Raw genomic sequence first — 14,488 nt, 5'->3', positions numbered from 1 at the left:
TTCATTGTTGCGGGCTAGGAGAGCCTTGTGAGCAGGGACATTGGTTATGTCATGTTGGGAGGTTTGGTGAGTGGGACACAGAAGGATATTGCTGGCGTTCCTGTGGTGAGGGAATTCCTCGAAGTTTTTTCTGAGGAGATTCCTAAGTTTTCGCCACAGCGGGAGATAGAGTTCTCCATAGATTTGTTGCCTGGTGTGGGATCTATTTCGTTAGCTCCATACCGGATGTTTCGCCAGAATTGGCTGAGCTGAAGAAGCTTGTTGGGAGTCTTTCGGTGAAAGACTTCATTCGACCGAGCGTGTCTCCATGAGGAGCACCGATCATTTTGTTGTAGGGTATGGTGCCTTGCGCCATTACTTAATCGTGATGGTGCTCTGTTTGAGAATGTGAAATTCTCTTCAGGGAAACTAAGTGTGTAACACTTGGAATTTGTGGCAAGGGCCACGCGCGATCTGGTATATGCGAGGCAGTGCATTTACAATTCGTTTGTGAGTTGAGTAATCTCCATGACTCTAGGATCTTATGTTGATTATTGATATGCTTCATAAGTAGTTGGCATGTTAACACCTCAGTCAGGGTAAAGCATGAAATAAGTACGATAGATTGTTGTAATTTATCAATGTCATTTCACCTTTAATTGACTTTTGATTTTGCAGATGCCATGGAGATTGAGGTATACTGTTGTATATAATATTCGAATTATTATGTTATTGAAATTGAAAATTTTGCAGGTGTACGTGAACTAAGGTACGTTACCATGTGAATTAGAATATTAATTAACATGTATTGATTGAAAGGATCATGATATGATTTCATACTGCAAAAAGGATATGATTTTATTTGGAGACGAGGCTAGAGTCATGGAATAGGACCAAACTCACTTAAGTTTTGTGTGGTTTTGTGTATGAGGGGTCAGGTCACCTCTATTGACAGAGTGACTGGTGATCCCAGAGAATCGAATGACGATTTCGGTGCGATTGAGAAGTTTCACAATCTGTCGGTGACTTCCTTGTTTGGGGTTGCGCTTCTCAAGGCGGATATTGTGAGAGTCAAGAATGAGTTTTGGAGAAGACCCAATAGGCACAAGTGATAAGAGGGTGCCGGGATCGTGTGAACAACCAGGACAGTGTGTCTTTGAAGAAGGAAGAACTTTGTTGCTTGTGCGTAAAGTGAAGATTGAACACCAGAAGCTGTTTGGTAAGCTTCAACCTCTTGAGGTACTGTAGTGGAAGTGGGAAGGTATTTCCATGAACTTCGTGGTGGGTTGGCCTAAGACTCAGGCTGGTATTGACTCTATTTGGGTCATTGTGGACAGATTGTCAAAATCTGCCCACTTTCTTCCGGTACAGGTGAGTTTCTCTTCATAGTAGTTGGCCAAACCTATTGTTCGCGAGATCGTGAGTCTTCACAGGGTGCCCGAGAGTATCATCATTGATAGGGACCCGAAGTTCACCTCTCGGTTCGGGGAGGCGCTGCAGAGAGCTTTTGGAACTCAGTTGCTACTGAGTACAACCTATCACCCGCAGACTGTTGGACGGATTGAGCGGATCATCCAGACCTTGGAGGACATGTTGAGGGCTTGCACCTTGGAGCAGGGCCTAGTATGGGATAGGTACCTGGCATCGATTGAGTTTTCGTGCAACTGTGTTTTCCTTGCTAGCCTGGGCAGCGAACCCTACGAGGCACTGTATAATAGGAGGTGTCGAACTCTTACCTGCTGGTCTGAGGTTGGAGACATGGAGCTTTTTGGCTTGGACTTTGTCCAAGATTCTACCCAGTAGATTCATATGATCAGAGAGAAGCTGAAGCAAGCGCAGAATCGCCAAGAGAGCTACTTTGATGTTAAACATCGTCCACTGGAGTTCAGTGAGGGTGAGCACGTGTTTGTGAGACTTTCACTTGTCACCGGTGTTGGTCGGACACTTGGAGTGAGGAAGCTGAGCCCGCGATTCTTTGGGTCATTCCAGTTACTTGGTAGAGTAGGACCTGTTGCCTACCGGCTTGCCTTACCTCCGAACTTGGCCAACACCCACGACGTGTTTCACGTGTCTCAACTTCGCAAGTTTGTAGCGAATGCTTCGTACGGGATGCACCCTGATGTTGTGGAGGTTCAGGAGAACCTAAAGACTCCCGTCGGACCACTCAAGATTCTTGATCGTGGCGAGAAGCAGTTGAGGAGCGAGATCATTCCGATAGTCAAAGTGCAATAGACGGGAAGAATTCCTGAAGGGTATCTCTGGGAGCGAGATGACGACTACTGCTGATCCAGTGTACCGCTACTGTTCAACTTCATCACTCTAGGGTCCACAAACCCCCAATAGCCTACTGTCCTCACAGCACCGCTACTGTTCTTCGAAATCCCAAAATATTCGGATATTCCTCGGGGCATATCCGGATATGCAATATCGGGATATCTCTCTGGCAATATCCAGATATCCAATATCCGGATATCCAGATCCCCATATCCGGATATCAATATCCGGATATTTCACGAGCAAATATCTGGATATTTCGCGACAGAATGCAGTTTCTGCATTTTCGCAAAGATATCCTTCCAAGGTTGGGTTTTTACTGATTTTAGACACTTAAGCATGCATTTCTTAGTGTGTTAAGCATCACCCAACATTAAGTTATCATCTTTTAACCTTTACATGCATAGAGGTTCCATTTTAAGCTCAAAAACTCAAGATCAAAGGGGATAAAGCTTACCCAAGCTTGAAACAGCCCAACAATGGTGCTCTTGGAGCTCATAAGTCAGCTCCAAGGTACAGACTTTAGGGAGAACGAAAATGGAGCAACAAGGTGAGTTCTTTCCTCACCAAGGAAGCTACTTGAAGCCTCTACCACCAAACTCAAGGCTCCTACACCACATAACACAAACTCAGTCCCACACCTTCACCCAAAACAACTCTCTCAACTCAGAAAAATGGAGGACTATTCTGGTCAGCCTCCACCAACAACTCACGCTGGAAATTCTGTTTTCTAGGGCATTGTGCCCTTAGTAAGTGTATATATAGCCACTTAACAATTAAACACGTAGTATTAACTTTAATTTCTACGCTTAGCATTTTAATCCCAAACTCAGGATTCTTAAACTACTGAATTTTACAAGAATTATCATATTTTTCTTATAATTTTCGGAGCACCTTTTCGGTACACGCTTTTCATAGCCAGTATCAGTTTCTGGCACCAATTCTCATTATTTTGACTTGAATCCCGTTTTACAAGTCCTACATATCATTCTAGTAATTATCATGCACTTATTATAATTTTCCGGGATACTTTTTTGGCACACATTTATACCGACTAGCAGAACCGGTATCTGCACTTTTCTTCCGAAAAGCGACTTTCAGCATTCTTAATCACTTACCATAACTATTAAAGCCTCTTAATAATTATTAGGGTCAATTATGGAATCATTTCCTAATTTTTCATAATTAATTAATTAAATACCTTAGTTAACGGTGTGGGTTCTTACAGAGTTCTACACCTCATACCAAACAGGTAGGGTTCCCTGCCCAAGCTAGCAAGGAAAACACAGTTGCACAAAAACTCAACCGATGCCAGGTACCTATCCCATGCTGGGCCCTGCTCCAAGGTGCAAGCCCTCGACATGTCTTCCAAGGTCTGGATGATCCGCTCAGTCTGTCTAACAATCTGAGGGTGATAGGCTGTACTCAGTAGCAACTGAGTTCCAAAAGCTCTCTGCAGCGCCTCCCCGAACCGAGAGGTGAACTTCGGGTCCCTATCACTGATGATACTCTCGGACACCCCGTGAAGACTCACGATCTCGCGAACAACAGGTTTGGCCAACTGCTATGAAGAGAAACTCACCTGTACCGGAAGAAAGTGGGTAGACTTTGACAATCTGTCCATGATGACCCCCAAAAGAGTCACAGCCAGCCTGAAACTTAGGCAATCCCACAATGAAGTCCATGGAAATACTTTCCCACTTCCACTGCGGTACCTCAAGAGGTTGAAGCTTACCAAATGGCTTCTGGTGTTCAATCTCCACCTTCAGGCATAACAACAACTGGACACACAAACAAAGATGTCTCATCTCATTCCAAGGTATACCGTGTTGGTTTTCTCCATAAGCTCATTTTCGACTCTCACAGTCTCAATCTCGAGAAGTGCATCCTCAAACAAGGAAGTCACCGTCAAATCTCGAAGTTTCACAATGACATCAAAAATGTCATTCAATTCTTTGGGATCACCAGTCACTCTCTCAATAGAGGTGACCTAACCCCACAACTCAAAAATCCACACAAAACTCGAGTGAGTTTGGTCCTATTCCACGACTCTAACATTGACTAGTCTTATAATTTGATATTTCATTATTTTCCAAATAAATTCATATTCATTTCACAGTACGAAATCATAATCATGTTCATTTCAACCCATACATGTTAGTTAACATGCTAATTCACATAGGAACGTACCTTAGTTCACGTACACCTGCAAAATTTTCAATCTCAGTAACATAATAATTCGAATACTATATGCAACAGTATACCTCAATCTCCATGGCCTATGCAAAATCGAAAGTCAATAACGGTGAAATAACACCGATACATTACCACGATTTATCATAATTACTTCATGTTCAGCACTATCCATGGTATCTACATGCCATATACATATGAAACATATCAATAATAACATGTGAACCTAGAGTCATGGAGACCACTCAACTCACAAACGAATTGTACATGCACTACCTCGCATATAAAAGATCGCATGTGGCCCTTGCCACAAATACCAAGTGTTACACACTCAGTTTCCTTGAAGAGAATTTCATATTCCAAAACAAAGTCCCATCACACTCATATAGTGGCGTAAGGCATCATACCTTATAACAATTTTAACCGGTACTCCCCAGGGAGGCACGCTAGGTCGAAAGAAGTCCTTCGCCGAAAGACCCTCAGAATGCTACTTCTACTCAGCCAACTCTGGTGGCGACATCCGGTATGGAGCTAATAACAAGGCCCCACACCAGCAACAATTCAACGGAGAACGCTAACTCCCACGGTGGCGGACACTCATGAATCTCCTCAGGAAGCAACTCGAGGAATTCCTTCACCACTGGAATGCCAGTGAGATCCTCTTGTGTCCCACCCACCAAACCTCTCAACATGTCATAACCATTGTCCCTGCTCATAAGGCTCTCCTAGCCCGTAGCAATAAAAGGCAAGGAATTGACTGTGGAATCACACTGAGACATCACCACTCGCTAGGCACAATAATCAATCAATCAATCAGTCATCACACAATCATTGGACAATCCATCCATGCCAAGGATGATTTCCAAAATTAGCCATCGGTAATCCCAACCGATCTACCGAGTAATCACGGCCATCCCACTGAAGCACGACATCTCGATGCACAGTGGCGGTATCACACTTTTCTCTGGTGGCAGTAGTCACCCGCAACGGTGGAGAAAGCACAGACATGGGCAACTCATGCCCCACGGCAATCGGGGTTGCAATAAAAGAATTCATATCCCTGGAATCAAGCAAAACATCAAGAGTAATTCCATCAATGGAAACAGTACCTCTGACAAGGTTCGTGGCTCGGTCCGACTGCTGCCGATCCAAAGTATAAACTCGCCCCGTGGCAGGTGGCACAACAGGTGCCTCTGTAGACGCCATAGGAATCATCTGTACCGGAACTGTCCGAACCGCTGCAGCTCTCACCATCGACGACGGACAATCTCTGGAGTGTTGACCCTCCTGGCCACAGCGAAAGCAGAACAATTGACCGGTAGCACATCGTCCTGCATGCTCCTTTCCGCACCCCGAACATCTAGGAGTGGAATGAGGTATAGCAAAACCTCCCTGCTGTGAAGAAGTCCTCTTGAATTGACTAGGTGCCTGCCTAGCAGCCAACTGCTCTCCTTTTCCTTTTCCAGCAAACTTCCTGCCTCTCCAGGAAGTGGAACTACCAGTTCCTTTCACATCAGCAATCTTGGCCCTCTTGGCCTTACTCGTAATGCAGACATCCTCGATGTCCTTACACTGCTGTACTAGTGTACCAAAATCTCTCGATGCAGTTCCAGCAATATGTTCAGCAATCACCTCGCTAAGTCCTCTACGGAACTTAGCAGCCAAAAAGGTCGGAGTAGGCATAGCCATCCAAAAGTGTGCAAATTTCACCAGCTCATTAAACTTTTCCAGGTACTCGTCAACAGACACCGAGCCCTGCACCAGACGTCAAATTCTCCTTGCTTCCGCTCCTGCGTGTCATAGGGGAAATATCTCCCAAGAAAGCGATCATCAAAGAATGGCCATGTCATGACATGACCCTGCATCTAATAAGCGTGAGAGATGTTCATCCACCACTCATGGGCATCGCCCTCCAGCATATACATCGCGAACATCAGCTTCTGCGGATTAGTACACTGCATAACTCGAAAAATCTTATTCAACGCCTATAGCCATCACGCAGCAGCAATGGGATCATAAGACCCATCAAAAGAATGTGGCTTATGCTTACGAAAAGCATTCAGCCGGCGATCAATCGCATCGCGGTCCTCAACAGGCTCCAAGTAGGGTTCCATCACCCTAGTAAGAGGAGTGGCACCCTCAACGTGACTCAGGCTCTCATCCTGAAGGCTAGGTGGAGGTGGCGGTGGCGGTGGCGGTGGAGGTGGTGGCGGAGGGAACTGACCAACAGCAGGACCAGCCCTCATCTCCTCCAACATGACCCTCATCATGGTCATGTTCGCCAGGCGATTCGCCTCCAATACATCCGCAGTGGCTTTCCTTTTCGCCTCTCTAACGGCGTCCAGCATAGCCTGGTTTGCCATTCTCATGTCCTCAAACATCAAACATCATTCTGTATGAACAGTGCAGCTACTGTTCTTCGAAAATCCAAAATATCCGGATATATGTCGGGGGCATATCCGGATATCCATATCCGGATATTCAGAACCCCATATCCGGATATCCATATCCAGATATCCATATCTGGATATTTCCAACGCAATATCCGGATATTTTGCGGCAGAACCCAGATTCTGCATTTCACGAAATAACAATCCAAAGGTTCAACTTTTACCGATTACAGAAGCTAAAACATGCATTTTTAGGTGTGTTAAACATTACCGAACCTCCAGTTATGATCTTAGTTTGTTACATGCATCAAGGTTCCATTTTTAACCAATAAACTCATGATCAAAGGTGAAGAAGCTTACCTAAGCTTAAATCTCAGAAAAGGTTGCTCTTGGAGCTCACCAAACCACTTCAAAGATTCTGACTTTGAAGGAAAACGAAAATGGAACACCACAATGTTCTTTCTCTTCAAAGGTAGCTTCTTGGAGCACCAAGCACCATGAATATGACACCATAACCCAAAACCAGAAACTCAACCCCTCACACCTCACAAGGCAGTGCCAAAACTCAGAAAAGATGCACCTTCCCCACTCACAATACACTACACTAAGTGTTTGATGAAGAAACCAAGAACAAAGATGACTTCTTGGCTCTCAAGGTGATGAGGAAGAAAGGAACAACAAAGGGAGAAGCACTCAGCAGCTGAGCACTCACGTAGGAAGCCAATATAGCCTAGGGTTTTGTTTAAAAGGAGTATTTATAGCACATTTAATTTAAAACACACTGTATTAGCTCTAATAGTTATGCTTAGCATTTTAATCCCAAACTTAGGATTCTGAACCCACTCATTTTCTAAGATTTTTCATATTTTTATTTTATTTTTCGCAGCACCTTTTCGGTACGCGCTTTTCCATAGCCAATATCAGTTCTGGCACCAGTTCTCATTATTTTAGCCCGAAACTTGTTTTCCAAGTCCTATATAATATTCTAGAAATATTCATGCACTTAATATAATTTTCCGGGATACTTCGTCAGTACGCATTTATACCGAGTAGCAAAATCGGTATCTGCTCTGTTCGTCAGAAAAGTGACCTTCAGCATTCTTAATCACTTTCTATATTTATTTAAGCCTTCTCATAATTATTAAGGTCAATTATGGAATTATTTCCTAATTTCACACATTTCATTAATTATTTTCCTTAATTAACGGTGCGGGTTCTTACATTCTCCCCACCTTTTTAGGATTTTGCCCTCAAAATCAGAAAACAAACATGTCTCGAAGCTCGGGATACTGCGGAGTAGCTCGTCGTCTCGCTCCCAAAAATACTTTTCAGGAATTCTTTCCGTCCATTGCGTTTTGACCATCGGAATGGTCTCACTCCTCAGTTGCTTCTCGCCACGATCGAGACTCTTGATTGGTCCCACGAAAGTCTTTAGGTTCTCCCGAACCTCCACAACATCCGGTTGCATCACATGCGAAAGATCCGCTATAAACATGCGAAGTTGAGACACGTGAAACACGTCATGGGTGTTGGCCAAGTTCGTAGGCAAGGCAAGCCGGTAGGCAACTAGTTCTACTCTACCAAGGATCTGGTATAGCCCAATAAACCGCGAGCTCAGCTTCCTCACTCCGAGGGCCCGACCAACACCGATGACAGGTGAAAGCCTCACAAACACGTGCTCACCCTCACTGAACTCCAGTGGACGATGCTTGACATCGTAGTAGCTCTTCTGGCAATTCTGCGCCTGCTTCAGTTTCTCTCGGATCATCTGGATCTGCTGGGTAGTATCTTGGACAAAGTCCAAGCCAAAATGCTCCTTGTCTCCACCTCAGATCAGCAGGCAGGAGTCTGACACCTCCTACCATACAACGCCTCGTAGGGTGCCACGCCCAGGCTAGCATGGAAACTGCTGTTATAAGAAAACTCTACCAATGGCAGGTACCTATCTCATGCTAAGCCTTGCTTTAAAGTGCAAGCCCTTAACATGCCCTCCAAGGCCTGGACGGTCCGCTCAGTCTGTCCATCAGTTTGAAGGTGATAGGCTGTACAGCCTGTACTCAATCTCAACTGAGTACCAAAAGCTCCCTGCAGTGCCTCCCAGAACCGAGGTGTGAACTTCGGGTCCCTATCACTGAAGATACTCTCGGGCACCCCGTGAAGCCTCACACTATCGCGAACATACTGTTTGGCCAACTGCTCATAAGAGGAGCTCACCTTGATCAGAAGAATGTGGGCAGACTTCGTCAGTCCGTCCATAATGACCCAGTTAGAGTCAAAGTCAGCCTGAGTCTTAGGCAAACCCATCACGAAGTCCGTGGAAATGCTCTCCCATTTCCATTCCGCAATCTCTAGAGGTTGGAGTTTACCAGACGGCTTCTGGCGTTCTAACTTCACCTTTTGACAAACAACGTTTGGACACGAAACAACATTGTCCCTCTTCAAACCAAGACACACCGTCCTGATCCTTCACAAGGTCCAGGCACTCTCTCTGCACAAGCGCCTATTGGATCTTCTCCAAAAGCTCATTCTAGACTCTCACAAACTCCGTCTCGAGAAGTGCACCCCCAAACAAGGAAGCCACCGTCAAAACTCAAAACTTCGCAATCGCACCGAAATCGTTATTCGATTCACTAGGATCACCAGTCACTCTATCAATAGAGGTGACCTGACCCCCCATGCACAGATCCACAAAAAACTTAAGTGAGTTTGGACCTATTCCATGACTCTAGCCTCGTCTCAACTTATAATTTCTATAGTTCAACATTCTCAAAATAAAATCATATCCTTTTCGCAGTATGAAATCATATCGTGTTCTTTTCAATCAATACATGTTAATTAACATTCTAATTCACATGGTAACGTACCTTAGTTCACGTACTCCTGCAAAAGTTTTCAATTATAATAACATAGTAAATAAATACTCTATGCAACAGTATACCTCAATCTCCACGGCCTCTGCAAAATTGAAAGTCAATAAAGGTGAAATAACATCAATACATTATCACGATTTATCATACTCATTTCATGTTTAGCACTATCCATGGTATCAACATGCCAACTACATATGGAACATATCAATAATAACAGGTGAACCTAGAGTCATGGAGACTGATGGGACGTAAATTCGTTCCCATCTAAGCCCATTTTGATGGCAAAATACCACATGTTCCCTCATCTGATGAGCAACTTCAGCAAGAAAATCACTTGTTTAAACATTTGTGACAAAAACACAGTGGAGGAACGTATGGTAACGTATTCCTTTAAAATATATTAAAAGGGGAACGGACTGAGACGCATTTAATGCACCTGCTCCACTCATTTAATGCCTCTGTACACTTTGCAGGTAACGTGGAGTTAAAGTCTTCTAAAAGCAAGGCGGTGCACCAACTGAGCAGCTGGAAACGTGAAGAGCAGAGAATCAAGAGTTCTGATTGGCTGAAAAATAAAGGCATGGGGCAGACTGCAAACAACGGCTAATCATCACCAAAACCTGTTCCATCCAGCAATCTGCGCAGTCTCCACACTCTGCTACCACCATCCCGTCCCCTTATTCAAGCAACTTCCTCTAAAGGATTTACAGGACTACCACTCCTCTTCCATCTATAAATAGGACGACCCACACACAAAAACATCATCGAATCCTGGAGGGTTTGAAGTCTGAAAGGAAGAGATCACCTAGTAGTAGTAGTAGTTAGTAGCTTAGATTTTTTTAAGTTGTAACTATAGTTAAGTGACAAGCCTCTTATCTTCTCTGTATCAACCATTAAGACTCCTCACGAGCAATAACCCATTTTTCTCCATTTTCTGTTTCTTCTGTAAACTGTCTTTTAAATTAATATAAGTGTTTTTCTCTTCGTTCTATTCGTTATCTCTTAACTGAATCTCGGGTCTATGGGACTTCAGTTGGGAATAATTATGTTTAAAATATCATCCATGAGCTGAACTATCTGTGGAACGGGTAATCTGTGAAACTCTTAAAGAACTGTTTTCAAAACTCTCTACTGGAGCTTTTTGTATTTATTTGGCTAAGTGAGCTATATTCATTGTGTACCAATGGAAATTGGGCACATACTAAGAAAGGAACTTCCATAAGGAAGGGATTTCAGACAGCTTAGCCATTGGGGGAAGGTAGTGTTATGGAAAAAACACTACTGGTCACCTTAGGAATAAGGGGCCAACTCGTCCATTTTAAGGTTTTGTACTAAGTACTTGTTGGAATCAAGGAAGCCGTAGGAATATGAAAACTTGTGAGCCATCTAGTCCATGAGCTGAGGAATCAGTGTTGGCAGACAAAAAACTGGGACAAAGCCAAGAAGTGCTAAGTCTTGAGCAGAGAAAACAGCTATTTAAGAGTGAATCAGTGAATCCGTTCCTTCTGTTTAACTGTTATAAAACATCACCCTGTTGTCTCTTGATTATAGTTATTTCTGCTTTAGTAGTTTTTTGACTTTACATAATTATAACTATTAACTCCAATGATTATTATCTCACCTTCTTCTAAACAGGAAGGATTACATACATAACGCAGCGAGTAATTGTTTGCCAGCAGATTGAACCTACTGTTCCTGAGGAACGTTGTCAAGACAGTAGGGAATGTTTGACCATACAGTTCATTTACTAACTTTTCTTCTCATTTTCATTCTTTATAAAACAGTGTAAGACAATAATTAGGATTCTATCCTCGTGGGAACGATAATTTGGGCATTAATACTCCCTTTATTACTTGATGCGTGCACTTGCGCACTTGGGTTGGAACTAAGGGAACAAATCTGTGTTCTGCAAGAACAGAGGAACGTCCCCTATCAGAACTTATAATTTTCCACCATCAGCAAACCACCCAACAAGTTTTTGGCGCCATTGCCGGGGATAGAAACACTAAATTTTGTTCTTATTTACTGTTTTTAGTACATATTCTGTATATCTGACCTTACCTTTATATTTTTCTTTATGTCACTAATACTGATGTGCATATATAACTTGTGTTTATAGTTTATGAGTGAAGAGTTTGAAAGAAACTCTGACCACTCCATTGAAGTACCTGAGTTTCTCTTTGATCCTGAACCAAAACGTACACTTCATAGGAGAAGAAGAATCCTCAGGGAAGAAATTCTTGAAAACATGGTTGATCACAATAATAACAATGAAGAAGTTCCTCCTGAACAAAACTTCAGAACTTTGGCTGCTCCTTTCAGGAACAGACCAGACAGGGGAGTAATTCTCCTTCCTGTAGCACCCAACTTTGAACTGAAACCTATCATGTTTCACATGATTAGGGAAGCAGGGGTCTTCAATGGACTCCCCGCAGAAGATCCTTACACACACTTCACAACATTTCAAGATATCTGTGATAATTTTAAAGCTGAGGGTGTGACAGAGGAGAGCATGAGAATGAGGTTGTTCCCTCACTCCTTAGGATTAAAGGCAAAAACATGGATGAAAACTCTCACCCCTAGATCAATCCACACATGGGAGGAGCTCTCTAACAAGTTCATAGAGAGGTTTCTCCCAATATCCCGACAAGCTGATGTTAGAGCAAAAATCTCTAACTTCAGAATGTTTTATGGAGAAAACCTCTATGAAGCATGGGAGAGATACAAGGACATCATCAGAAAATTTCCAAACCATGGGGTAGAGAGTTGGGGAGTGTTACAATCTTTCTATAAGGGACTTGACCATACTTCTCAATCTCACTTAGATTTTGCTGCAGGGGGATATTTCTTTACAGGAACACTTGAATCAAGATACGAAATCATTGAAGGAACTGCTGAAAGGTGTCTCCAATGGCCAATAGACAGAGTGAGCCCGATAAGGAAGCCAGGCATGCTAGAACTAGATAAACAAACTGCAATGGAAGCCCAACTGGCATCACTCATGAATGAAGTGAAGAACCTGAAAGCTGACCAAGCAGCACCAAGGATAGAAGTCTTGCAACTCACAGCAGCTGAAACTGAACCATGCTCAGCCTGTGGTGACCTTCATGACTCAACAGACTGCCCATCCACTGCATTGGTATGTTATGCAGAAAATTTTGGCAACAGGAACTTCACCAGAGACAATCAACAAGCAGGACGCAGTACAAATTCAAATCCTGGAGGAACTATCATTAAGGATCAGAACCACAACACCCAATAGAGGCCACCCATGAACCAAAGACCATTAAACACCCAGCAGCAGTATCAGCAAGGTAGCAGTAGTGGAATGTTTGAACTAAGGAGAAATAACTACATTTCGTTCCACAGAGATGACCAATGCATCAACACCCTGGAAAATTATGTCAAGGAATATGTCACCAGGAATGATGCAGTGGTCAGGAACATTGAATCCCATCTGGGACAGATTGCTGCCAATCTCCAAACCAGAACACCAGGATCACTATCAGGGAATACTAACGTTCCCTCAACAACCTCACCAAAAGAGGCACTTACTTCCCCTACAGAGCACATTAAGGCTGTCACCCTAAGAAGTGGGAAAGCTACTGCACCACCCACGACTCTGTCAAGAGAAAAAGGAAAGACTAAAGCATCTGAAGAAGCTCCAAAAACACAACACCCAGAGCCTGAAAAGGAGGACGAAGCCAAAGAAGACCAAGTGGACAACAGTCAAGCAATCAGTTCAACCCAAAGCAGGCTAATACCAACAAAAATTATGTTACCTAAGAGAACAACGAAGCAACAGGAAGATAAGCAATTTGGTAAGTTCCTGGACATCTTAAAACAACTACACATCAACATCCCTGTGGTGGCACTAGAACAAATGCCCAGGTACGTAAAATTCATGAAAGATGTTCTCTCAAAAAAAAGAGGGATAACAGAATATGAGACTGTAAAAATGACACAAGAAAGTTGCCAGTATTTAGGCAAACTTCCACCTAAGCTTCAAGATCCAGGCAGCTTCACCATTCCCTGCGTTATAGGAAACACGTACCAAGGGAAAGCCTTGTGTGATTTAGGGGCCAGCATCAATCTCATGCCTCTATCTGTCTTCAAACAATTATCCACTGGACCAGCTGACCCAACCACGGTAACCTTACAAATGGCAGACAGATCCATTGTCAAACTAGAGGGGAAGATTGAAGATCTGCTAGTCAAAGTGGACAAATTCATCTTGCCCGCTGATTTCTTCATCTTAGATTATGAAGCTGATATTGACGTTCCCATCATTCTGGGTAGACCGTTCCTAGCAACTGGAGGAGCAGTCATCAATGTACAAAAAAGGAAACTAACCATGAAATTACATGATGATGAAATCAAATTCAACGTCGTTAAGGCAATGAAGTTCCAGGACGAAGGTGAAGATTTGGAAGAATGTTCTGCCCTCACTGTGTTAGATAACCAGTTCAGCATAAAAACAGAAGGGGAAGAATATGAGGAGGAAGAAGAAGGTCCACAACAAGGGGAACAGAGTTGCTATCTGCAAGAAAGAAGGCCTGAACCTTTGATAAGAACAGAAAAAGAAAAATAACTCAAAAGACCTTCATCAGAAAAACCTCCTGACCTAGAACTAAAGCCTCTTCCCCAACACCTGAAGTATGCCTACCTGGGGGACGATAACACCCTTCCTGTGATCATTTCGTCATTTCTCACCAAAGAACAAGAAGAACTGTTGCTTAATAAACTCAAAAAGTACCAAGGAGCCATCGGCTAGACCATAGC

The 14,488-nt window shown here is 43.4% G+C and overlaps 1 protein-coding gene and 1 non-coding gene across 2 annotated transcripts; one reads left to right on the top strand and one right to left on the bottom strand.

Moving 5' to 3' along the window:
- Positions 1-12,359: 12,359 nt before the first annotated feature.
- On the bottom strand, positions 12,360-12,466 carry LOC133310454 (small nucleolar RNA R71). Its single transcript, XR_009751458.1, has one exon. It is a non-coding gene; the product is annotated as a small nucleolar RNA R71 (small nucleolar RNA).
- Positions 12,467-12,656: 190 nt separating this feature from the next.
- LOC133310424 (uncharacterized) lies at positions 12,657-14,297 on the top strand. The gene is made up of 2 exons (XM_061511361.1): positions 12,657-12,804; positions 13,204-14,297. Exons 1-2 carry the CDS (start codon positions 12,657-12,659, stop codon positions 14,295-14,297), a joined length of 1,242 nt encoding a protein of 413 aa, XP_061367345.1.
- The last annotated feature ends 191 nt before the right edge of the window (positions 14,298-14,488 follow it).

Source organism: Gastrolobium bilobum, unplaced genomic scaffold (genome assembly GCF_033153095.1).
Source record: "Gastrolobium bilobum isolate Gb01-03AN ecotype WA unplaced genomic scaffold, APGP_CSIRO_Gbil_v1 utg7937, whole genome shotgun sequence".
Lineage (NCBI taxonomy): Eukaryota > Viridiplantae > Streptophyta > Magnoliopsida > Fabales > Fabaceae > Gastrolobium > Gastrolobium bilobum.
The sequence above is the reverse complement of the archived record's forward strand: the minus strand, read 5'-3'. Positions and strand labels throughout refer to the sequence as shown.

Excerpts from the sequence above, each read along its gene's own strand:
- LOC133310424 (XM_061511361.1), top strand. The coding sequence starts at position 12,657 with ATGCTAGAACTAGATAAACAAACTGCAATGGAAGCCCAACTGGCATCA. Across the intron at positions 12,805-13,203 it reads TGAACCATGCTCAGCCTGTG|GATCACTATCAGGGAATACT; the intron begins GTGACCTTCATG and ends CCAGAACACCAG.